The sequence below is a fragment of the Manis javanica genome, chromosome 4 (genome assembly GCF_040802235.1).
Source record: "Manis javanica isolate MJ-LG chromosome 4, MJ_LKY, whole genome shotgun sequence".
Lineage (NCBI taxonomy): Eukaryota > Metazoa > Chordata > Mammalia > Pholidota > Manidae > Manis > Manis javanica.
The window spans coordinates 135,047,552-135,074,709 of NC_133159.1; the positions used below are offsets into that span (position 1 = coordinate 135,047,552).

The 27,158-nt window shown below is 40.0% G+C and overlaps 1 protein-coding gene across 1 annotated transcript in view; it reads right to left on the minus strand.

The window, feature by feature from the left end:
• VPS53 (VPS53 subunit of GARP complex) overlaps window positions 1–27,158 on the minus strand; it is a 178,146-nt gene that overhangs the window by 91,914 nt on the left and 59,074 nt on the right. The window contains exons 9-11 of the mRNA XM_037022830.2: window positions 24,851–24,994; window positions 24,251–24,393; window positions 12,540–12,681 (exon numbers count right to left, since the gene is read on the minus strand). Coding sequence (XP_036878725.2) covers window positions 12,540–12,681; window positions 24,251–24,393; window positions 24,851–24,994 — 429 coding nt within the window. The remainder of the gene's footprint in view (window positions 1–12,539; window positions 12,682–24,250; window positions 24,394–24,850; window positions 24,995–27,158) is intronic.

The following is a 27,158-nucleotide window of genomic DNA, read 5'->3' on the forward strand; positions in this document are numbered from 1 at the left end:
CCATTCTACTACTCTGTGTGTTTTGATTGGTGCATTCAGTCCATTTACATTTAGGGTGATTATTGAAAGATGTGTACTTATTGCCATTGCATGCTTTAGATTCGTGGTTACAAAAGGTTCAAGGTTAGCTTCTTTACTATCTTACTGTCTAACTTAACTCGCTTATTGAGCTATTATAAACACTGTCTGGTGATTCTTTATTTCTCTCCCTTCTTATTCCTCCTCCTCCTCCACTCTTTATATGTTGTGTGATTTATTCTATGCTCTTTTGTGTTTCCTTTAACTGTTTTTGTGGGTAGTTGATTTTATTTTTTGCCTTTAGTTAGTATTTGGTTGGTCTGCTTTCTTTGGTGTGATTTTATTTTCTCTGGTGACATCTATTTAGTCTTAGGAGTGCTCCCGTCTAGAGGAGTCTCTCTAAAATACCCTGTAGAGGTGGTTTGTGGGAGGCAAATTCCCTCAACTTTTGCTTCTCTGGGAATTGTTTAATCCCTCCATCATATTTAAATGATAATCGTGCTAGATACAGTATTCTTGGTTCAAGGCCCTTCTGTTTCATTGCATTAAATATATCATGCCACTCTCTTCTGGCCTGTAAGGTTTCTGTTGAGAAGTCTGATGATACCTGATGGGTTTTCCTTTGTAGGTGACCTTTTTCCTCTCTCTAGCTGCCTTTAAAACTCTGTCTTTGTCCTTGACCTTTGACATTTTAATTATATGTGTCTTGGTGTTGTCCTCCTTGGGTCCTTTCTGTTGGGAGTTCTGTACACTTCCATGGTCTGATTGATTATTTCCTCCCCCAGTTTGGGGAAGTTCTCAGCAATTATTTCTTCAAAGACACTTTCTATCCCTTTCTCTCTCTCTTCTTCTTCTGGAACCCCTATAATGTGGATATTCTTCCTTTTGGATTGGTCACACAATTCTCTTAATATTGTTTCATTCCTGGAGATCCTTTTATCTCTCTCTGTGTCAGCTTCTATGCGTTCCTGCTCTCTGGTTTCTATTCCAGCAATGGCCTCTTGCATCTTATCCATTCTGCTTATAAATCCTTCCAGAGATTGTTTCATTTCTGTAATCTCCTTCCAGACATCATCCCTTAGCTCTTGCATTTTTCTCTGCAGCTCCATCATCATGGTTATGAGCTTTATTTTTAATTCTTTTTCAGGAACACTGGTTAGGTCTATCTCCTTCTCAGGGTTTGCCTCTGTGATCTTGGTCTGTATCAATTTCTTCTGCCTTTTCATGGTGATAGATATATTTGTGGGGAGTTAGTGCATGTGTTGTATAAGAGAAAGTCCCTTCTTGCCAGTTTGTAGCCTTCCTCTCCTGGGAGAACAGCGGCCTCTAGTGGCTTGTGCTGGGCAGCTGTGTGCAGACAGGGCTTCTGATCTTGCCCGGCCGCTATGGAGTTTAGCACTACGGTTGCTGTGCGCGTGGCCTGCCTCAGGCTGCTTCTCCAATATGGCGGAGCTGCTTTGGAGGGGGAACAGGAGGGAGGCTGTTTCTTGTGGTGAGGGGCCTCCGCACTGCGCTGCGGGGGTTTGGGTGCCCAGAGTTCCCTGTGATTCCCAGCTGCTGGGCTAAGTGTCCCAGAGCGCTTCTGTCCAGCTGTGGGGTCCCTGTTCCTTTAAGACTTTCAAAAAGCACTCGCTTTTCTTTGTCCAAGGGGCGCCAGCTGCAGGGACCCGCTCACAGTTCTTACTGTCCTGTTTCCCTAGTTTCCAGCACCCCACGCACACACTGTGTGTCTGTGCTCTGGTGTGGATGGCTAGGGCTGGGTGTTTAGCAGTCCTGGGCTCCCTCTCCTTCCCTGCTCTGACTCCTCTCCTCCCACTGGGAGCTGGGGTGAGGGGCGCTCGGGTCCCACCGGGCTGCGGCTTGTATCTTACTCCCTTCGCCAGGTGCTGGGTTCTCGCAGTGTGGATGTAGTCTGGCTGTTGTCCTGTGTCTTCTGGTCTGTCTTTTAGGATTAGTTGTATTTGTTGTATTTTCAAAAATATATATGGTTTTGGGAGGAGATTTCCGCTGCTCTACTCACACCGCCATCTTGGTTCTCTCTAGTCCCTGGGATTTTTAACCAGGGAAGTGATGTGATCTAATTCAGATGTTTAAAACATCAGTCCACTGCTGTGGGGAGAATGGACTGTAATGGAAACAATACCAGTGGAAGAGGCTGCTGCTGGGTTCCAGGCAAGGGCTGATTTGGGGCTATAGTATATGCACTAGTGTCATGGAGACAGAAAAAAGTGGCCAGATTTGGGACACACTGAGGAGATAAAGTCAAGAGGACTTACTGAGCATGGATATGAGGGTGAAGAAAGGAACAAATCAAGGGTCATTCACTTTTTGGCCTGAGCAACGGAGTGGCTGGTGTAACCAGGAGTTGAATGACAAACCTGGGTTCAAGTCTAGGCTCTGTCACCCGGTACGTTGCTAGAGTTCTCCAAGTCTCAGTTCTTCTATCTGCAATGTGAAGGGATATTAATGCCTGCTGCACATAGCTGTCATGAGGAGTAAATGAGATAATGTATGTAAAGTAAGAGACATGTATGTCTATAAAGCAGCCTAAGACGATGTCTGGCACATACAGACAGCTCAGTATGGGCAGCTTTCATTAGTATTTAATAGGGCGCACCATTAAATAAGGCAGAACTGTGGTTGTGACTGTCTCAATGAAACAATTCTCAGAAGGGAAAGAAGTGGGGCTAAGAAGTCTTGTAAAAAGGATCCCTTTTAATCACAAGAGAGATCCTGTCCCCGCCATTCTGTCTCTTTGGGATCTCTCCAGGATATGAAAGCAACGGGCCTATCAAATTACAAGGCAAAGGCACACGGAGCCTCTCCCTCCCTCCTTAGTCTCCAACGACATCCTCAAAGTACTGCATGGACCACTACCTTATTGGTAAATATGATACTACAAAACCCTGAGGGGTGACTAAAGATTCCATTTAGAGGGCAACATTACTGCTCAAATCAATTTGCTGTGACGGAAAAACAAGTCTTTGCAGAGAGTGATCACTGGCATAAGCCAGCGTAGACCATAGAGACCATAGAGAATTCCAAGTTTGGGTTTAGATTTTAAATAACTCAAATGCCATATTCCACGAGGTCTAAGGCTGCTAAGTGAAACCAAAAATTTGCCGAGAAATGAACGACTTAGCAATTTTAAAGGAATTCATTCTTTTTGCTATGATGACATTTGATTTCAAGTCCATACAGGGAGTAAAAATTCCTTATACAGCAACTTAATTCTTACTAATTAAACCACATGGGATTCCCAATACCTCCAAAACAATAAGGGCCACAAGACAGCCAAGCTGTCTAATTTACAGTTAGGAGGAAAGAACCTGGCTTTAGTAGGTAGTATATCTCTATCTGGATCTGCCTGCACAAATCCCTTTTGGAGGCCCTAGCTGGACACTTCAAATGATCAAAGAAGGAACTCTGAAATTTAAGACTAATCTGCTTCCTTTCTCAGGAGAAGAAATCTTTCAGTTATGAGATGAAAGTTTCACAATTTCTGCATTTCTCATTTCATAAACACTTTCCTCCAGCCCAATTCCTCATCTGTCCTTAAAGAGAAAGCCAGTAAAAGAGGATTCAGCTGACAGGACTGTAAGCACAGAGCTATGTGCACCTGGTTTAATGTTAGTGGGACCCCTCTCTTGGTACCACCATGTTTGTATCTCATATTCTAACCATTATTTTCAGGTTTCTTTCTCCTACTAAACCATAAGCACTTGTCTGATTCAATTTTTCTTCTTTTCCCAAGGTTCTACACAAAGAAAGAGTTGGAAAAACATTTGTGAATAAATGCTGATCAGACAAGAGGCACTCAGTAAAATCTCTTCAGACACATGTTTAACATTTCCGATTTTCTATAAACAAACTCCAAGACCCTGTGTGTGTTTGTGTGGATGCATGCTTTCTAAATCTCAAAACTACATCCCAAGCTATTAAACAATGGACCTCTCTGGTGGGAGGGGTGTAGAGTAGTTGAGGAGAAGAGTTGTTCTTTTAAAATATTTTAGTCTGTGTGAGCTTTAATAAGCATTTATTACTCTTTCTTTTTTATTTTCGCAGACAAATGATTTATCTTAAGAGTGATGATGTTTTTATAACCAGACTCACACACTCACATAAATCCTTAATATTTTAAAATTGCAATATAATTAGCATAAAATTCACCATTTTAAGATGATTCACAATTCTGTTTTTTTTAAATATATTGACAGGGGTGTGCCATCATCACTGATATTTAATCCCATAACATTTTGCAACCCAAAAGAAGTCCCATATCCACCAGTTGCCCCTTCCCAATGCTCTTCTCCCCCAAATCCCCAGCAACTACTAATCTACTTTCTGTCTTTACAGATTTGCCTATTCTGGACATTTCATATGAATGGAATCATATAATATGTGGCCTTTTGTGTCTGGCTTCTTTCACTTAGTATAGTGTTTTTTTCAAGGTTCATCCATGTTGTAATATATGTCAGTACTTCAGTCCTTGTTAGGGCTGGATAATAGTCCACGGCATGGGTATACCACATTTTGTTTATCCATTTGTCTGTTAAGAGACATTTGGGTTGTTTCTACTTTTCATTGTGAATAGTGCTCCTATGAACTATTCAACTATACAAGTGTTCGCATGTATATATGAAAATTTTCAATTCTCTTGGGTATACAGGAGTAGAAGCATTGATTACTCTCACAATTAAAAAAAAAACTTCAGATTTTTTTTTTTTTTATCTGGCAGTGTTATCCCCTTACATGAGGCACTGGCACATTAGCACCATGGGATATGCACTAAAACAAAGAGTGACTACTTCTGAATCTTAATAAACCATCACTAATGTCAAGACTCATCATGGGAAAAGACTAAGCAAGGTGCATTCATAAGAGCAACAAGAATACAGAAAGCAATTTAAAACAGAGGCTATCTTAAACTTGAAAATACGCCTACTTTTTGACCCTATAATTCCATTTGTATCATGAGAAAATAATCTCAAATGTGAACACACATTTGCCCACAAAAATATTCATTGTGGCCTTATTTATAAAAGTGAAAAAAATGACAAGTACCTAAGGGTCCAATAAGAAAAGGATAGTTAAAAATACTAAACATTTTAAATAGAAATGTTAACTATTCAGGAAATTCTGGAACACCTATATATAATGAAGTACTCTATAGGGACTGAGAAAGCATGGAAGATATGACGTATGAAGAAAAGAAGGATATAAAATTGTATTTACACATCAGATATAAAAACTAACTCAAAATAGGCCGAAGATGTAAATGTAAGAGCTAAAACTATAAAACTTTTAGAACAAAGCATAGGTAAATGTTTGTGACTTTGGATTTGATGCCAAAACTCAAATAATAAGAAAAAACAGACAAATTGGACTTCATTAAAATCAAAGATTTTTGTATATCAAAGATATTATCAAGAAAGTACAAAGACAACCAACAGAATGGGAGAAAATATCTGCAAACATATACCTGATATATGACAGTATATATAAAGACATATAGAATATATCTAGAATATGTTTTAAAACTCTGGAAACTCAACAATAAAAAAAAACAATTAAAAAATGGACAAGGGACTTAAACAGACATTTCTAAAGAAGATATACAAATGGTTAAAAAACACATGAAAAAGATGTTCAATGTCATTGATCACTAGGAAAATGCAAATCAAAACCACAGTGAGATACTACTCAATGGGACAGCCATGAGGATGGCTATAATTACAAACCAAAAGAAAAACAAACCTAGGCAATAACAAATATTGTGAGGATGTAGAGAAATCTGAATGCTCCTATGTTAGTGATGGGAATGTAAAATGGTGCAGCTGCTGTGGAAAACACTTTGGCGTTTCCTCAAAAGCAAGAGTTACCATATAACCCAGCAATTCCACTCCTGGATATAGTCCCAAGAGAAGTGAAACATATAATCACACAAAAGCTTATACACGAATGTTCATAGCATTATAATAGACAAAACATGGAAACAACTCAACTGTCCACCAACCGGTAAATGTATAAACAAAATGTACAGGCATACCTCAGAGGTCTTATAGTTTAGTTCCAGACCACTATAATAAAGCAAATATTGCAATAAAGTGAGTCAAAGGAACTTTTTGGTTTCCTAGTGCAAATAACAGTTGTTTACACCATACTGTAGTCTATTGTGCAATAGGACTATGTCTAAAAAAACATGTATGTACATTAGAAAATAGTGCATCCTAAAAAATACTAGCCATCTGAGCTTTCACCAAGTCGTAATCACTGATCATAGATCACTATAACAAATATAAAAATACTGTTAAGAATTATGAAAATATGACACAGAGACACCAAATGAGCAGGTACTGTTGGAAAAATAGCACTGAGAGGCCTGCTTGATGCAGGGCTGCCACAAAACTTTCAATGTGTGAAAAATGCAATATCTGAAAAGTGCAATAAAATGAGGTATGCCTGTATACAATTGAAATTATTCAGCCATGAAAAGGACTTAAGTACTGATACATACTACATAATAGAGGGACCTTGAAAAACCACTATGCCAAATGAAGAAGCCAGGTGCACAAGGCCACATATGATTCCATTCATATGAAATGCCCAGAATAGACAAATCCATAAATACAGAAAGTAGAGTAGTAGTTGCCTGGGGTTTGGAGAAAGGAAGAAGTTGGACTGCTGGGGATGGGTGGGGTTTCTTGTTGGGGTGATGGAAATGTCCAGGAATTGAAAAATTGTAATGGTGGCACAATCTTGTGAATATGCTAAAAACAACTGAGCTGTATACTTTAAGTGGTGAGTTTTATGTGAAATTTTACCATAGGAATTATATTTCAATTTAAAAAATAAAGCAAAGAAAAAATTACTTTAAAAGTGAAATTTCATTTGTGTAAAATGTATAGAATGAACATGCTAAAATCCTTATCTCTGTTGGGAGAACAAATGACTTTTTTCTGCTTTTTACATTCTTGCCTATGATTTCCAAATTTTCTGTCTTGACCATGTATTGTATTGCTTTCTTCTCAGAAAGAAATAAACAGAAGTTAATCTTCTCTGAGGATGCTATTCAAATAAAGGAATATACTCTTATAGGCTCAAAGAGAGCCCCATTTAGAAATATTTGAAACAGTAACAGGGGTTCACCAAGGAAGACAAAGCTATTTCCCTGTTTAGGACAGAAGTCCTTGTATTTATGGCAGAACTGCCAAGACCCTGCCCTCTCCTCTTCCTAAATACTCTCCCTAATGCAGGTGTTAAGTTGCTGAAAGACTGAGGTGTAGGGTAAACTACACTGTGTGAGCTTTCATAAGTAGTGAGCCTTTTCAAACATTATTATGCTCAAACAGCATGATTGAAAATCCTATAGCTTCTATATTTATAATGTAATTTAAAAAACTTCACAAGAATAAATGTATATTAAAATGACCCCTATAAGTGAAAAAAAAGATTCTATTTAGAAAGGTTACTTATGCAGTGGGCAAGAGGAAGGCATATCCAGCTCACAAAATGGGAAAAATTCTAATTTTATTACAAGAAAACCCTCCCTTCAGCGAGCCATTATAAAATATCTTAAACCAATCTACTCTTTTATAGAGGCTGAATATGTTTACCTTGAATCTAATCATCAAGTGACTAATAATGCATGTGGGTATTGTTAAATCACATCCAGACATTTGCTTTTCATTTCAAGGCATTTTACAGACTATTTTTAATCCCTCCTAAAAGGTCAGCAGTTTAGGCAATTAGCAAAAAGCACTGGAAGCTCACTTCTTCCAGTAGGAGTTCCAGCGTAAGACCTTACAAATTTAGGAGGGCTTGTAGACTGAAAATAAAACAAGCCCGGTCCTTAAGGTTCTTTTAGTCTATTCTATCAGATGTCAAAGTTGGAGATGTCAAAAGAGAACAGAAGATGATGCATCACACTGACCCGTTAGGAACTGAGTTGTGGCAGATCTTCCCAGGTGAGTACATCACTTCTTAAGCCCATCCTCACTGTTTCACTGTGAATCGGTCTTCACAGTGAAGGGAGGATCTCTGGGCAAAATGGCTCCTTGGCTGATTTCTTATCTGCCCTATAACTTTTCAAGGAATTCAGTAATTTTCTGTTAAAGGGTTCATTTTGTAGTTTATTCTGATACCCTGAAATAAAAATGTGGCCATGGAAGACTTTCCACAGGGCATATCTGGGGAACAAGGCAGCACTGGGAGGAGGTAAGGAGACAAGGAGCAGCACGTCCCCCAGCAGCCACACAGGGAGTCAGGCCAGTTGGAGCCCTGGTCCACCCTGGCCAGTCTGTTGGGAGCATGGTCAGTCAATGACTAATCTACGAGCGTCCCTGCCACTTGAAGCCAACAGGCTACAGGTAAAGGTATTGCCCTAACTGACCCACAGCAAGATGATGGCAGGACCAGGCTCAGAGTGAACATCGGCTACAATGAGAAGCATGACTTTCACATCTTTCCATAGCAGAGGTGTCGTGAGCCAGCTCTCCAACACCTGGCTGGCCTTGTTGAAGACACCAGAGGAGTTCTCTTGCCTTTCTGCAAACGATCTTTAAGGGAAAATCCTTGAAGGCTATGCAGCAGCCCTTGTCAGGACTTGGAATGCAGAATGGCTGCTGGGTCATGATAACTGAGACAAAGGGGGAAGGGGTTGACTTAAAAAAGATGAATGATATAGAGAAGTGTGTGGAGAAGACGGCTGACCAAAGAGCTCCTGGTTCAGCAGGATTTTCTGGCCAGGGAACTGTAATGTGAAACCCTCTGCAAACTTGACAGGGGAGGAAGCAATGCCTGAACAACTGGAGGAGATATTTATAAGTCAGTAATGCCAGAAAATTTCAAAAACAGAAGACAGAAAGGAAGGGACTGGGAAAAAAGGTTCCAGTGTTCCTAGCTGACCATGACCGACACCACAGAGCACAGCGCCTGTCGGAAGGCGGAAAGGCTGCAGCCCAGGAGCTTCGCTGGCCGCGTGGAGACAGGCCCCGATGCCCCAAGCAGCAAGTGCCTCCAGCCTTCTCCTCCCTCAGACAGTTGCTGGTTAACAGTTGGCCGCCTGCCACTTTGACATTCCTATGCCTGTTTCCCACAAAAAGGCATTGTCTTTGAAAACACACAAAGCTCCTGCCAGTTTTTCAGTCTCTGTGTGGCTACCCTGTACATTAGCTTCGTCTTGTTTAGAGGAGGCCTTCCCTGCCCACATTACTCTAGCTCTGTTGACCTCGGGGGCATTTCTGAGCACAAGTGAGACCTGATGTGTCCTTGGTACACAAGCCCAATTTATAGGCTTTGCAGTCATCAGACACAACAGGGCCATTTGTCCCCCTGTAATACTATAGCTCCCTAAATGGAAAACCAAAATCACCAGGAAGTAGGGTCCAGCGAAAGGAGGGGAACAATGGCTCAAGAAAGGGTGTTTGGCACTAATGTTACTCAAGCATCCTTCCCTGGGACCTGTTTCACGTGCAGTTGGCTGGATTACTGGCTCAGAGAGCCTGCCCAGTAGGAAGCCACAGGAGCTCAGGGGGGCATTCCCAGGTGGGGCCTGTGGACAGTGCTTAAACCTCGTCTCCAAACAGATTTCTGTAAAGCTGAACCCAGAGCCGCATGAATCTCTGCTTGAAATCTGGCAAGAAGTATGTTTGGGTAAGGGAGAGAAGAGAGCCAGCATGGGAAAATCAGGCAAGTGCTAAAGCCAACCAAATATTTCTTAGGAGAGATACAGGCTTCTTTCAGTGGCACTTCTGTTACTTATTTTTCTGACTTGCACTTTCTTTAAGGGCATTTCATTTCTTTTGTAACTTATTTTTTTTCCTTGTTACTAAAAAGGAACCGATTTTGAACATGAGTTAACAAGCAGAAGAGTATATATGTATATTTGTTAAGTACAGAAAGAATGCCTTGTATTTTATTTTAGTAAGGTCACGAGTGGCCCCGAGTGGGCACAGCCTTTATGGTATGCCTTCAGACTGAGTACAGCAGCCACCATGCTTCACCCAGTGCTCAGAGAGACCAGCTCCTTATGTACCAACTCTGAGGCAGGTCTTGGAAGGCAAAGAAGGGATTCCACTGAAGTCAAGATTTTAAGACTAGAAGGGTTGGGGCCAGCAAAAGTAGTAGAGGCGAAGTGTGAACATGTGAATCAGACTCCAGGCCCAATCTCTGCCCTTCTTCTCCTGCTTCAGAGGAGCTCAATTTTTCTGAATTTATCTATTAGCTGTGCAACCTCAGAAGTACAGCACCTGCCTCCTGCAGTTGATGAAGCAAAGTGATTTGATTAGAGGCAAATGCTCCTAGCACAGTGTGCCACACACAGTTGATGCTCAGAAAATGTCAGCCATTATTTTGTGTGGGTTCCACATTACAGTTTGTTAGAAGTAGGCTTTGAAGTCACTGTTTTGAACCATCTCCCTCATTTAAAAAAAACTGAAAAATAACTTTGTTAAAATATGCAAATACAAAAAGTATGTTTTAAAAACTCCCTAAATGCATTTGTGTAAGAAAAACTCAAACAAAATACCAGAGTCAAATGGAAAAAAAAAAATCTTTGCTTCTCCATGTATTTTCCCTCCAATTTCCTTCCCCAGAGGCACCAACTCCTATCATTTCCAGACCTTTTTCTTCCATATACACATGCTTTTTGCTTTTCTACAAAATGGAATTACACTATGTGTAGTGGGCTGCAGCTTCTATTTTGTACTTAACAATGTATCTCAGAGTTTTTTTCTGTGATAGCACATCTAGATGTATCCCCATGGTACCTACCACTTCTAAACTGTTATTCACTACCCCCACAGTATGGATATACTGTATTCTATTTACCATTCTTGAATGATAGAATCTCCAATTTTTTTGATTTTAAGGCTGCAGTTCACCTCTTTCTTGGTACATCTTCCTCTACATGTGTGGACTTTTTAGTAGACTTCATATCTAGATGTGTAACTGCTGCCTCACAGGGCATACATATTTAAATTTTTGATACATAACAACAACTTTGCTCTCCAAAAAGGCTGTGCCAGTTCGTATACAAGCACTATAATCCTGTATTGTTAGTCTTGTAATTTTTTGCCAACCTGATTAAAGAAAATAAGCATCCTGTTCTATTTTTCTCATGTGTATTAGTCAACCATATTTATTCAGTGAATTTCCTGCTAGACCCTGTATTCATTTTTCAAGTGGGTTACTTGTCTTTTTCTTACTGATTTTTAACAATTCTTTATGTATGCTAGATAGCAATCATTTGTCTTATATTCTTATATATCTTAAACTATTTTTTCCTAGTTTGTTGTTTATCCCTTAATTATGTTTATGGTCTTTATTTCCAAACAGAATTTTGTTCTTTATATGTTGTCAAATCTTTCAGTACTTCTCTTTATGGCTTTTGGGTTTTATGTCTTGTTTATTTCCCCTCATACTCTGTTATTTACTCTGTTATTTATGAATGGTCTATTCCTTTTGTTCACCAGAGAAATTTGTTCACTGAGTTACAGCAGAGTCAGGACTGGACCACAAGTCTATCTTTACTGTTGGCCGAAGGATTTTCCCACTAAATCACATCGCTTCTATGTTGTTACCAGCAGTTAAAAAAAAAAGTCCCATTTTCAAGGAATCCAAAAGGTATGACTCTCTCAACTTTGTGTTCTTTCCCCCCTTTTTCTCCCCTTCCCTCTTCATTCTTGCCTACCCACACAAATTTTGTGTATTCTTTTGCATGACTAGGAAGAAGAGACGAGTCTTCTTGCAGTCAAGGAGCTCAAGGTGTGTGTGTGTCTCTGTGTGTGTGCACGTGTGTGTGCGTGCGTGCGTGCGTGTGTGTGTGTGTGTGTGTAGAATTTGGTCTCCCCATGGCTGGAAATCTGATGAATACATACTGATGTGTTAGCAGGGAGCCTGGGTTTCCAAAAGACGTTTTTACACAGACGCTTTGGACCTAGTCTCTGATTACAGACATTAAGTGATTTTTAACCAACATCATATTCCACCCTTCCAATGGAGGCGGCACAGTCCTCAGTCTGTCATACACTAGAGCTTTAAGCTTTTGGTATCTCTCTGACATGCAGCTCTGTATACCTGGTTTTGAAGTATATAAAGATATATTGACTTGGTTTGCTCACCAGAAACATTAAGAAAACAAACTCTAAATAAAAACATATCCTCACGGTAATAAAACTCAGTAGATGATAAAGTAGTAAGGTATTTGTAATTGAATAAATGGGGCCTCTGTAACACAGAATTACTAGTCTCTAAAATGGGGCCAATATTTAGGGCATTAAAAACAAGACAGGATATTTTAAAAACATGAAAGAAGAGGACATTCTAAAAACATGGAAGTACTGCATACTGGACAAACAACGAATTGATACCGAGTACTCATATGAATTCAGCAAAATCCCTGGAATGGGGGTTTAACCACTTGAGTCAATGGATGGAACCACTGTATTGTAAAGACTGGGTGATGCCCGACCTGCCAACCCACCAACTTCACGTTCCAGCCTCCACTAAGAAGGTCTTACCAGAGTTCCATCTGTCAGGGTGCAGCCGGAGAAGCGTTTTGCAAGAAACCCCTCAAAGTTAGTTGTTCTCTGAATAGCAAAAAGAAGCAATTTCACTTCAATTTCCTTAGCTCTGGTCCGCATAATCTTGGCAAGTTCTGTCCTTCAAAATAAAGAGATAAGAATGTTGTCAAACAAAGTGATCATTCAAGATTAAACAAAGTAGATAGTGTTAACTTATATATAGTTTTAATTTCAAATACTGAGGTTTGTTACCAACTGAGTGTAATGGTTGGGCAATAGAACTGTTAACTGCTAAGATTTTTAAGGTGCAATTACTCACCAGTCAAGAAAGAAATCAAGGATTAAGGACACCAGTTTCTTTACATGGATACTACTGTTTTTTTGTTTTCTTGTTATCATTAATCTACAATTACATGAAGAACATTATGTTTACTAGGCTCCCCCCTTCACCAAGTCCCCCCCACAAACCCCATTACAATCACTATCTATCAGAGTAGTAAGATGCTGTAGATTCACTACTTGTCTTCTCTGTGTTGCACAGCCCCCCCGAGACCCCCCCCCCATTATACGTGCTAATCGTAATGCCCCCTTTCTTTGTCCCGGCACTTATCCCTCCCTTCCCACCCATCCTCCCCAGTCCCTTTCCCTTTGGTAACTGTTAGTCCATTCTTGGGTTCTGTGATTCTGCTGCCGTTTTGTTCCTTCAGTTTTTCTTTGTTCTTATACTCCACATATGAGTGAAATCATTTGGTACTTGTCTTTTTCCGCCTGGCTAATTTCACTGAGCATAATACCCTCTAGCTCCATCCATGTTGTTGTAAATCATAGGATCTGTTTTCTTCTTATGGCTGAATGATATTCCATTGTGTATATGTACCATATCTTCTTTATCCATTCATCTACCGATGGACACTTAGGTTGCTTCCATTTCTTGGCTATTGTACATACTGCTGCGATAAACATAGGGGTGCATCTATCTTTTTCAAACTGGGCTGCTGCATTCTTAGGGTAAATTCCTAGAAGTGGAATTCCTGGGTTAAATGGTATGTCTATTTTGAGTTTTTTGAGGAACCTCCATACTGCTTTCCACAATGCTTGAACTAATTTACATTCCCACCAGTAGTGTAGGAGGGTTCCCCTTTCTCCACAACCGCATCAACATTTGTTGTTTGTCTTTTGGATGGTGATGGTCCTTACTGGTATGAGGTGATATCTCACTGTGGTTTTAATTTGCATTTCTCTGATGACTAGCGATGTGGAGCATCTTTTCATGTGTCTGTTGGCCATCTGAATTTCTTCTTTGAAGAACTGTCTGTTCAGCTCCTCTGCCTATTTTTTAATTGGATTATTTGCTTTTTGTTTGTTGAGGTGCATGAGCTCTTTATATATTTTGGATGTCAACCCTTTATCAGATCTTTCATTTATGAATATGTTCTCCCATACTGTAGGGCACCATTTTATTCTATTGATGGTATCCTTTGCTGTACAGAAGCTTTTCAGCTTGATATAGTCCCACTTGTTCATTTTTGCTTTTGTTTCCCTTGCCCAGGGACATATGTTCATAAAGAAGTCACTCATGTTTATGTCCAAGAGATTTTTGCCTATGTTTTTTTCTAAGAGTTTTATGGTTTCATGACTTATATTCAGGTCTTTGATCCATTTCGAATTTTTCTTTTGTATATGGGGTTAGACAGTGATCCAGTTTCATTCTCTTGCATGTAGCTGTCCAGTTTTGCCAGCACCACCTGTTGAAGAGACTGTCATTTCCTCATTGTATGTCCATGGCTCCTTTATTGTATATTAATTGACCATATATGTTTGGGTTAATGTCTGGAGTCTCTATTCTGTTCCACTGGTCTGTGGCTCTGTTCTTGTGCCAGTACCAAATTGTCTTGATTACTATGGATTTGTAGTAGAGCTTGAAGTTGGGGAGAGAGATCCCCCCCCACTTTATTTTTCCTTCTCAGGATTGCCTTGGCTATTTGGGGTTTTTAGTGTTTCCATATGAACTATTTGTTCCAGTTCGTTGAAAAATGTTGTTGGTAATTTGATAGGGATTGCATCCTATCTGTATATTGCTTTGGAAAGGATGGCCATTTTGACAATATTAATTCTTCGTAGCCAAGAGCATGGGATGAGTTTCCATTTGTTAGTGTCCTCTTTAATTTCTCTTCAGAGGGTCTTGCAGTTTTCAGGGTATATGTCTTTCACTTCCTTGGTTAGGTTTATTCCTAGGTATTTTATTCTTTTTGATGCTATTGTGAATGGAATTGCTTTCCTGATTTCTCTTTCTATTAGTTCATTGTTAGTGTGTAGGAAAGCCACAGATTTCTGTGTGTTAATTTTGTTTCCTGCAACTTTGCTGAATTCCGATATTAGTTCTAGTAGTTTTGGAGTGGAATCTTTAGGGTGTTTTATGTACAATATCATGTCATCTGCAAATAGTGACAGTTTGACTTCTTCTTTACCAATGTGGATTCCTTGTATTTCTTTGTTTTGTCTAAATGCTATGGCTAGGACCTCCAGTACTATGATGAATAACAGTGGGGAGAGTGAGCATCCCTGTCTTGTTCCTGATCTCAGAGGAAAAGCTTTCAGCTTCTTGCTGTTCAGTATGATGTTGGCTGTGGGTTTATCATATATGGCCTTTATTATGTTGAGGTACTTGCCCTGTATACCCATATTGTTGAGAGTTTTTATCATGAATGGATGTTGAATTTTGTTGAATGCTTTTTCAGCATTTATGGAGATGATCATGTGGTTTTTTTTTTTTTTTTTTTTTTGAGAGGGCATCTCTCATATTTATTGATCAAATGGTTGTTAACAACAATAAAATTCAGTATAGGGGGGTCAATGCTCAATGTACAATCATTAATCCATCTCAAGCCTAACTCTGGTCAGTCTCCAATCTTCTGAAGCATAACGAACAAGTTCTTACATGGTGAACGAATTCTTACATAGTGAATAAATTCTTACATGGTGAACAGTACAAGGGCATTCATCACAGAAACTTTCGGTTTTGATCATGCATTATGACCTATAAACAATCAGGTCAAATATGAATATTCGTTTGATTTTTGTACTTGATTTATATGTTGATCCCACATTTCTCCCTTTATTATTATTATTATTTTTATTTTTAATAAAATGCTGAAGTGGTAGGTAGATGCAAGATAAAGGTAGAAAACATAGTTTAGTGCTGTAAGAAGGCAAATGTAGATGATCAGATGATCAGGTGTGTGCCTATGGACTAAGTATTAATCCAGGCTACACAAGGGCAGCAAAACATCCACGGATGCAGAAGATTTCTCTCAAAGCAGAGGGGGTGAGGTTCTGAGCCTCACCTCTGTTGATCCCCAAATTCTCACCTGATGGCCCCCCTGCGACTGTGCCTGTCTTAGGTTGTTCCTCCCTTGAGGAATCTTACCCGTCTCTGGCTAACCAGTCATCTTCCGGGGCCATACAGGGAAATGTAAAGTTGGTAAGTGAGAGAGAAGCCATATTGTTTGCAAAGGTTAGCTTTTTACTTCTTTGCAGATTTATGCCCTGTGGCTTCTATGCCCAGCACTTGTCTCGAGGTATCTTTACCACCTGGAGGAATTATGATACTCGGTAAATTCGATATGAGGCACGAATTCTATTTAAGGGTTGTAATTAGGAAGGAAGAAGAAAAGCTACAGATGTAGCATATGGAAGGAAACATGGGAGGATTGATTATTTCTTTGACATATCTTCTTGCAGAGTACCTTAAGTATGTATAGGTTTTAAACTACTAACTAATTTGTACACACATATTAACATAATAGGAATACGGTGACATAAACAAAGCAAATCTATAATTACCAGCCATCTCCAGTGAAGCCAAGAAAACCATTTAGGCACCCTAGGCATTTGTGAAAATTTGTCTATGATATGATGGATATTGTCCAACTGTACTTGAACAGTCTGAGAGAAATCAGACAAATTAAAGCAGCCCATTTCTGGGATCTGTTCACCTCCCATATGTCCTTTTAACCGTAGATAGTCTATAGTCATAAGATTTTGGAGTGCTACACCTTGCACCCTTCCCAACTCCTGGTTGAGTTCCAACAGTACAGATCTGGTCAAATTCGTTGTCTCACTGTATGCACATGCCAGCCTAGACATCTCCCTCCTCATTCCAATGGCAAGTCCAGGAAACGGTGGGGTGGATGCAGCCACAACCGCAGCATCGCCCGGATCCCTGTGGAGGCTTTTTGATGATCATCCCCCAGCACGAGTCCTCCAGAGAGTGCTGATGCCGGAAGCTCCTCCTCATATCGTATCTTAGTTCATTTTCTGGGTATCCAAGCTAGGCCTTGATCTTCTGCATAGAAACAAACAGACCCTTTGCCCACACTTTGACATGCCCTCTATACCACTGTGCAGAACTCATTGGAGGTCAGCACACAGGGACTGCTTTTTTTTTTTTTTTTTTATTAAGAGAAAGGAATATTATCAGAAAAGAGTAAAGTACCTCCATAGCTGATCATCTGACACCCTTTAAGTGATCAACATTAAGGATATTTAAAGCATGCGTTCATCTTTGATTTACCAATAGTTTTATCCTATCAAGGAGTAATCCCCCTTTTCTTTCTTTCTTTCTTTTTTTTTTTTTTAATTTTTAATCTATACCTACATGAAAAATACTATGTTTACTATGCTCTCCCCTATATCAGGTCCCCCTAACAACCACATTACGATTACTGTCCATCAGCTTAGCAAAATGTTGTAGAGTCACTACTTGTCCTCTTTGTGTTGTGCAGCCCACCCTCCCCTTTCTCCCTCCCCCCCATGCATGCTAATCTTAATGCCCCCCTTCTTCTTCTCTCCCCTTATTCCTCCCTGCCCACCCATCCTCCCCAGTTCCTTTCCCTTTGGTGCCTGTTAGTCCATTTTTGGGTTCTGTAATTCCGCTGATGTTTTGTTCCTTCAGTTTTTCCTTTGTTCTTATACTCCTCAGATGAGTGAAATCATTTGGTATTTCTCTTTCTCCGCTTGGCTTATTTCACTGAGCATAATACTCTCCAGCTCCATCCATGTTGCTGCAAATGGTTGGATTTTTCCACTTCTTATGGCTGAGTAGTATTCCATTGTGTTTATGTACCACATCTTCTTTATCCATTCATCTACCGATGGACATTTAGGTTGCTTCCAATTCTTGGCTATTGTAAATAGTGCTGCGATAAACATAGGGGTGCATCTGTCTTTCTCAAACTTGATTGCTGCATTCTTAGGGTAAATTCCTAGGAGTGGAATTCCTGGGTCAAATGGTAGGTCTGTTTTGAGCATTTTGATGAACCTCCAAAGTGCTTTCCACAATGGTTGAACTAATTTGCATTCCCACCAGCAGTGTAGGAGGGTTCCCCTTTCTCCACAGCCTCGCCAACATTTGTTGTTGTTTGTCTTTTGGATGGCAGCTATCCTTACTGGTGTGAGGTGATACCTCATTGTAGTTTTAATTTGCATTTCTCTGATAATTAGCGATGTGGAGCATCTTTTCATGTGTCTCTTGGCCATCTGTATTTCTTTTTTGGAGAACTGTTCAGTTCCTCTGCCCATTTTTTAATTGGGTTATTTGTTTTTTGTTTGTTGAGGCGTGTGAGCTCTTTATATATTCTGGACGTCAAGCCTTTATCGGATCTGTCATTTTCAAATATATTCTCCCATACTGTAGGGTTCCTTTTTGTTCTATTGATGGTGTCTTCCGCTGTACAGAAGCTTTTCAGCTTAATGTAGTCCCACTTGCTCATTTTTGCTGTTGTTTTCCTTGCCCGGGGAGATATGTTCAAGAAGAGGTCACTCATGTTTATGTCTAAGAGGTTTTTGCCTATGTTTTTTTCCAAGAGTTTAATGGTTTCATGACTTACATTCAGGTCTTTGATCCATTTTGAGTTTACCTTTGTATATGGGGTTAGACAATGGTCCAGTTTCATTCTCCTACATGTAGCTGTCCAGTTTTGCCAACACCATCTGTTGAAGAGACTGTCATTTTGCCATTGTATGTCCTTGACTCCTTTATCAAATATTAATTGACCATATATGTTTGGGTTAATGTCTGGAGTCTCTAATCTGTTCCACTGGTCTGTGGCTCTGTTCTTGTGCCAGTACCAAATTGTCTTGATTACTATGGCTTTGTAGTAGAGCTTGAAGTTGGGGAGTGAGATCCCCCCTACTTTATTCTTCTTTTTCAGGATTGCTTTGGCTATTCGGGGTCTTTGGTGTTTCCATATGAATTTTTGAATTATTTGTTCCAATTCATTGAAGAATGTTGCTGGTAATTTGAGAGGGATTGCATCAAATCTGTATATTGCTTTGGGCAGGATGGCCATTTTGACGATATTAATTCTTCCTAGCCATGAGCATGGGATGAGTTTCCATTTATTAGTGTCCCCTTTAATTTCTCTTAAGAGTGACTTGTAGTTTTCAGAGTATAAGTCTTTCACTTCTTTGGTTAGGTTGATTCCTAGGTATTTTATTCTTTTTGATGCAATGATGAATGGAATTGTTTTCCTGATTTCTCTTTCTATTGATTCATTGTTAGTGTAGAGGAAAGCTACAGATTTCTGTGTGTTAATTTTGTATCCTGCAACTTTGCTGTATTCCAATATCAGTTCTAGTAGTTTTGGAGTGGAGTCTTTCGGGTTTTTTATGTACAGTATCACATCATCTGCAAATAGTGACAGTTTAACTTCTTCTTTACCAATCTGGATTCCTTGTATTTCTTTGTTTTGTCTGATTGCCGTGGCTAGGACCTCCAGTACTATGTTAAATAACAGTGGGGAGAGTGGGCATCCCTGTCTGGTTCCCGATCTCAGAGGAAATGCTTTCAGCTTCTCGCTGTTTAGTATAATCCTGGCTATGGGTTTATCATATATGGCCTTTATTACGTTGAGGTACTTGCCCTCTATTCCCACTTGGCTGAGAGTTTTTATCATGAATGGATGTTGAATTTTGTCAAATGCTTTTTCAGCATCTATGGAGATGATCATGTGGTTTTGTCTTTCTTTTTGTTGATGTGTTGGATGACGTTGATGGATTTTTGAATGTTGTACTTGCATCCCTGGGATGAATCCCACTTGGTCATGGTGTATGATCCTTTTGATATATTTTTTAATTCGGCTTGCTAATATTTTATTGAGTATTTTTGCATCTACATTCATCAGGGATATTGGTCTGTAACTTTCTTTTTTGGTGGGGTCTTTGCCTGGTTTTGGTATTAGGGTGATGTTGGCTTCATAGAATGAGTTTGGGAGTATTCCCTCCTCTTCTATTTTTTGGAAAACTTTAAGGAGAATGGGTATTATTACGTCTTCCCTGTGTCTGATAAAATTCCGAGGTAAATCCATCTGGCCCGGGATTTTTGTTTCTGGGTAGTTTTTTGATTATCGCTTCAATTTCTTTGCTGGTAATTGGTTTGTTTAGATTGTGTTTCTTCCTTGGTCAGTCTGGGAAGGTTGTATTTTTCTAGGAAGTTGTCCATTTCTTCTAGATTTTTCAGCTTGTTAGCATATAGGTTTTCATAGTATTCTCTAATAATTCTTTGTATTTCTGTGGGGTCCTTCATGATTTTTCCTTTCTTGTTTCTGATTCTGTCTGTGTTGATTCTCTTTTTCTCTTAATAAGTCTGGCTAGAGGCTTATCTATTTTTGTTTATTTTCTCAAAGAAGCAGCTCTTGGTTTGAAAGATTTTTTTTCTATTGTTTTATTCTTCTCAATTTTTATTTATTTCTTCTCTCATCTTTATTATGTCCCTCCTTCTGCTGACTTTAGGCCTCATTTGTTCTTCTTTTTCCAATTTCAATAATTGTGATGTTAGACTATTCATTTGGGATTGTTCTTCCTTCTTTAAATATGTCTGGATTGCTATATACGTTCCTCTTAAGACTGCTTCGCTGCGACCCACAGAAGTTGGGGCTTTGGTGGTGGTGTTGTCATTTGTTTCCACATTTTGCTTGATCTTTAATTTGGTCATTGATCCATTGATTATTTAGGAGCATGTTGTTAAGTCTGATGATAGCCTGATGGGTTTTCCTTTGTAGGTGACCTTTTACCTCTCTCTAGCTGCCTTTAAAACTCTGCCCTTGTCCTTGACCTTTGACATTTTAATTATTATGTGTCTTGGTGTTGTCCTCCTTGGGTCCTTTCTGTTGGGAGTTCTGTACACTTCCATGGTCTGATCGATTATTTCCTCCCCCAGTTTGGGGAAGTTCTCAGCAATTATTTCTTCAAAGACACTTTCTATCCCTTTCTCTCTCTCTTCTTCTTCTGGAACCCCTATAATGCGGATATTCTTCCTTTTGGATTGGTCACACAGTTCTCTTAATATTGTTTCATTTCTGGAGATCCTTTATCTCTCTCTGCGTCAGCTTCTATGCGTTCCTGTTCTCTGGTTTCTATTCCATCAATGGCCTCTTGCATCTCATCCATTCTGCTTTTAAATCTTTCCAGAGATTGTTTTATTTCTGTAGTGTCCCTCCCTACTTTGTCCATTAGCTCTTGCATTTTTCTCTGCAGCTCCATCTGCATGGTTATGACCTTTATTTTGAATTCTTTTTCAGGAAGATTGGTTAGGTCTATCTCTCGAAGCTCCTTCTCAGAGGTTGTCTCTGTGATTTTGGTCTGGAGCAAATTCTTTTGCCTTTTCATGGCAATAGAGGTAGTTGTGGGGAGTTGGTGCATGTGTCAGCTGGGAGAACATCCCTTCTTGCCAGTCTGTGGCCTTCCTCTCTTGGGAGAACAGTGACCCCTAGTAGCCTGTGCTCGGCTGCTGCGTGCAGACGGGGTCTCTGATTCTTGCCCAGCTGCTGTGAAAGAAGCTCTGCCCTGCTGCTGTGGGTGTGGCCGGCCTTAGGCTGCTGCTCCGCTATGGCAAAGCTGCGTCGGAGGGGGAACAGGTGGGAGGCTGTTTATCACTGTGAGGGGCCTCCGAACTGCGCTGCCGCCCAGGGCGTTAGGGCACCTGGAGTTCCCGGGATTCCCAGCTCCTGGGCTGAGTGTCCCGGGACACTTTCATCCAGCTGTGGGGTCCCTGTCCCTTTAAGTCTTTCAAAAAGCACTCGCTTTTCTTTGTCCCAGGGGCGCTGGCTGCGGGGAACTGCTCACAGGTCTTACTGTCCTGTTTCTCTAGTATCCAGCACTCCACGCACTGTGTGTCTGCGCTCCTGGTGCCAATGACTAGGGCTGGGTGTTTAGCAGTCCTGGGCTCCCTCTCCCTCCCCACTCTGACTCCTCTCCTTCCGCTGGGAGCTGGCATGAGGGGTGCGACCTGGGCCGCGGTTTGTATGTTACCCCCTTCATGAGGTGCTGGGTTCTCCCAGGTGTAGATGTAGCCTAGTTGTTGTCCTGTATCTTCTGGTGTCTCTTTTAGGAATAGTTGTATTTGTTGTATTTTCAAAAATATAGATGGTTTTGGGAGGAGATTTCCGCTGCTCTACTCATGTCACCATCTTGGCTCCTCTTTTTACTATCTACTACTGTTTTTATATCTTTAAACCTTTCAATAATTTGTTAATATATATATGAAGTACTTACTTAGTATTTTATAAAAAGGCACTTGTCTTATATAATTTCACAAGTCAGTAATGACTGAATTACAAAGCCTTCCTTCTTCAGAGAGCCCAATACCCATTGTTCCCAGAAAGCAGGAGCCATGTGTGAATACATGTGAGAAACCAGAATCCCACGTGAAAAGTGATGTGTACGTGTTCAGATGGTTCCTGCCTGAGAGGCTTATGTGCCACTCGTGCACTCTATTTCAGAACTGTAAAGAGCAGTGACGTGAGACTGTAAGGGGCAGTGACATGGGAGTTCTTGGTAAGTACTGAGCTACAATCATCTTCCCATACAAATAAATGAGAAAATCAAACAAACAATCTCTGAGTTTACTTGAGAATTATGTATCTGTAGGATTTTAGCCAGAATTCGAACAATGAGAGCTTGGCAGCAACTCTGCCATTAGCTGACACAACAGCAGATTTGCTGGCTTTAGTGTACTCCCAGTCTCTTGCAGACTTCATTTTTCACAGTTAGTTTGCAAGTCACTGAACTGTAGGCTAAAGAGAATGTTATCAGTTCTCAAGGAATTCAATCTTTTTTTCTTTTGAAGCAGAGTGAAAGTTTTATTTAGTTACTTAAAGAGAGAAGTGCAGCAGGCAGCCTCAGCAAGGAGAGGCACCCTGAAAGGTTGGAGAGAGAAAGTTTAAGATTAAAAGGTTACGCACTTAGAAAGTGTGGGTGACCTCAGAGAGAGGAGCTAAGGAGTTCAATCTTTCTTTGCTGATTATCAGACCTTAGAAAGTGACAACCACAACTGACCTTGAATCAATACTAAAAGGTTATCTAAATCCATGATAGCAAATGTGTTTCTGAAAACAACAGTCACATAGACTGCACAACACCAAAAGTGAACCTTACTGTGAACTACGGGCTCTGGGTGATATTATCTAAAGTGATAATAATACAATCACTGACTGTAACAAAGGTAATGTTGGTAATGGGGGAGGCTATGCACGTGTGGGGCAGGGGTACATGGGAAATCTCTGTTAGCTTCTCAATTCTGCTGTGAACCTAAAACTGCTTTAAAAAATAAACTCTATAAAAAAAACCCAAAAAAACCCAACAGCCAATATCCCTTAAGAAATTCCACCCCCCGCAGTACGCTCAAAGCATACAACTGGACTGTACTCTCTATCATTTTAAGGAAGATGACTACCATGAATTATTCTAAGACGGTTGAGTCATGCTTAGATATGGGACTTAAAAAAAATTAGCCTGGAGTTAATTAGAAGGGGACATATAACTATTAAAACACAGTTACTACCACTGTTGTGATACAGTTGCAAGTAAAGAATAAAACTGTTGACTCTAGTTTTAGCTTTCAGTTTTGGATACACTGATTTAACTTTCTAGGGCTTTATTTCTTCCACATAAAGGGACTATCTGGCCCTGGGCTACCCCCATGGAAACTGAAGACAGGATGAATGAGAGGTCTTTCAAATGCTTAGAACACTCAGCTACAAGTATTATTAACTATCCGAAGACGATGAACACTGTATTAGGGGTGGTAAATTTGTTCAACAAATACTTCCTGAGTATCCACTATGTCACTGAAATAGATATTACCCATGTCCCTATGGAACTATCTATCTAGCAAGTCAGAAAAGCAAATGGTGATGGATACATATATACTGCACACTGATATATGTGATACAAACATAGGGGGAAATATAGGGTGATGAATTACCATAGGGAGATGTGGTTGATAAGCCAAGCCAGCAGCAGACTTAGCTGCTGTATTGTATATATATTACTCTGAAGGCCACAAATAAAACTGCTCTGGCTACAGGCTACTGGCCCAGGGCTCTCGGGTACCTTTTTTCACTTTTTTCCTATCAAGTCTTTGAAAGCCCTACACAGAATGCTCTTTCCTCTAGGGCTGGAACTCTGAAGTTGGAGAAGGTGGAATATAGCTACAACTGGAGTTTGGGAGTTGGTTTGGGGAAATCTGACTTTCAACTTGAAAGGGGGTGGGGGGAAAGGAGTGCAGCACAGGTAAAGAAGTTCTCATTAAATGGTGACTTTCAAAGAAAAGTGGAAGTGGTACACAATCCACAAGACAACATGGAACCCCTAGTGACCAGGGGATTGATTTCAATTAACACCAAAACCAGCATGGAGTTGGAATCTACCTTGTGATGTGGCAAAACTCTACTGCAACCCTCTCGGTCATGTACCATTCACGTGGAAACATACGGCCATATTTCTCCTCATAGTCCACAAGCTGGCGTTTTATCCAAGCATAGCGTCTGTCGATTTTGTCCAGCCAGGCAACCTTAGGAAGGCAGGAGCAAAATCTACCTCAGTGCTTATAAGTAGTGTTGACAGTTCAAGGAAATAAGCAAAAACACAGAACCAAGAAAAACACGACCAATTTATGTCTCATGGTTTCAAAGAATCTAGGCTACTTTTTCCCTTGATCCAGATGGTTCTTAATCTTGGGGATCTATGATTGGGCCTCAGAGGTTTATAAATTTCCTGAAACTGTATGCAAAGTTTTATACCTAGGCTCATTTTTCGGGGGAGAAGATCTGTAGCCCTCATTAATTTCTCCAAAGGGTCAATGACCCCCACAATGGTTAAGAACCACTGAACTACACAGCCAGCCCCTAGGTTTAACAATCAACATTTTAAGACAATAATATTAAAAAGTATGAATCAGTAGACTTGAGAGCCTTCAATTTTCAATAAATTTCAAATATAACCTGTGATCTCATTTGGTTAATACTTACATCTTGGTTTTCTTGAAAAAGTACTAGATACTCTGACAGATGCTGTTTAATAAACTTTTTGATGATTTCCTGTTTGATTCTGGAGTCCAAAATATTAGCAACCAGACATGCATCTCGTAGGACATTGCTGGGTCCTCCTGGCCTCTGGTAAAACAAACAACATGCACCACTTCAAAAGCCAGAAACAACTTTTAAGTCTCATGGCCTCTGACAGCTGCTACTTCTTGGTTTTCTCTTGAAGTTATTATTACTCCCACTCCCCTGACACTCATTCTTCGGCTGTGGATGGATATTTCAGTTACTTGCTCCTCAGTGAAAGAATCACTAAGCTAGTCAGCAGTAGTCAATAAAAAAGCTACTCTGTGAATCAGCAATGAGACAGTTTGTAAACAGGGCCAGCAGTGATTGCAGGAAAATTTGCTTTCTGCACACCAACACTGAAATCACCTTGTTGAAAAGACCTGAAATTCACAATGACACCAGTCTCATGCCACAAGTGCACTTTCCCAATTCCAACCTCAAATTCTTGTTCTTAAGATGCTACATTTGTGCCAAACAGTGGAGCAGTGGCATTTTAAACCTAAAACCAGGTTCCAAACCACCAACTCTGTTTCACTGATGGTCAGACACTCAGACAGGGGGCCAAAGGTAAATAAAATATTACAATATTGGCCCCTGACCTGAAAAGAACAACAGAAGGACATCAAGGGACTATACTGATAAATCACAATATGGAGGCCTTTGTTATTACTGAAGGCAATTCAGTCTTGCTGACCCTTTCTTTATAACTCACTGGATGAACACAGTTGGCTGTGTTGACCATAGCAAAAAAAAACGTAACACTTGGAACCTACTCTTGGCTTGGCTAAATAGCCACACAGCCCTGGTGCAATTACTAAAACTCATTTGAAAAATAAAGGGAAAAGAAAAAAGGACTGTAACTTGGTGATGATTAAGGTTCTTCAAATCTTTATGATTTTATAGGGGTCAGTTCTGTCCAATTTATCCATCTCAACTGAAGTTTAAAGGTTTCGTGTTACCTAAGTTGTCTGAAAGCCATATTAGAATGCTGACTTGCTCCATGCTGAGTAGCTGTTACGTCAATGCTGAGCTGCTCAACTTTTGCTTCTGGATGAAAGTGCTTGATCTGACAGAGAAGTCACCAAAGCCAAAACCTATGAATGCACAGGTTCCTATTTTTTTTCATTTAAAAAGGATGTAATAGGTTACCTTGGATAACTTAAAAAAATATGTTGATTTCCATTTGTGAAATAGGAATAGTAACTAGTAACACAAGGCATTTAGGAAAAGCCAACAGTCATTAAAAAGGAAAAAAGAAAACTCTTAAAAAATATTAGGTCACCCAGCTAGAGAAAAGGGAAGCAACTTGTTAAAGAAAACCATTTTAACTTCATTTATCTGGTGGAATCTGAAAAAAAGGTCATGGTTAGCTTCTCCTAAATAATAAAGCATAGAGCACATCTTTCTGAAACATCTAAGCTTTTTTGAAGCTTAGATGGATAGCAGAGTATAGTAAAGCAGATGCTGGACTATGAAGAGTCTAGTGCTTATAATTTGTGACTATCTTACAATCCCTTTTACAGAATCGCTTTCCAATATCCACCTCCCCACAGTTACATCAAATGAATAAGGAATACAAAGTCCTCAGAGGAACAGCTTTACAAATAAGATATCTGATTACTAGAAGATGGCCATAATAGATGCAGACATTAACATCAGGAGCAGGCTTCCTACAGAAAGTAATCTGCAAAGCTGGGGCAGCTACACCCCCCTACTTTCTAAATTTCTTTTATGGAGCACAAAGGAAAATGATTAAGAGATTTCCAGTTATTGAATTACAGAGCAGATCCAGGAAACATTCCTGGGCTCAGGAATTGAACATATATCCCTAATCTCCACCCACCAAGTACAGTGAGGAAGGCTGCTTGCCCGTGCGTGCTTTGGTTCATTTCTGTGTTGAACGATTATTTTTCTTGAAATAGCTCAAAATGGAGTGGGGGGAAAAACTTCTGAGCGTTCTTCCCTCCCCAACATATGCAAAGCATTTAGATTATGTCTGCTGCAATTTGGAGGACAGAGCTAAAAGCACTACCCAAACACACTGACAGCCAACCGAGCAATGCTGGTTACATAAGTGTGACAATAACTCGTAAGTGAAACACTGTGAACTTCCCAGACACAACACAAACAGCTATAGGACCAGTGAGAGCTAATGGGAATGATTCCAAAGGTCAGGATTCTCATCCTTAGAAGGGGGTCTCCTAACTGTGTCACTCAGAGAGTTACA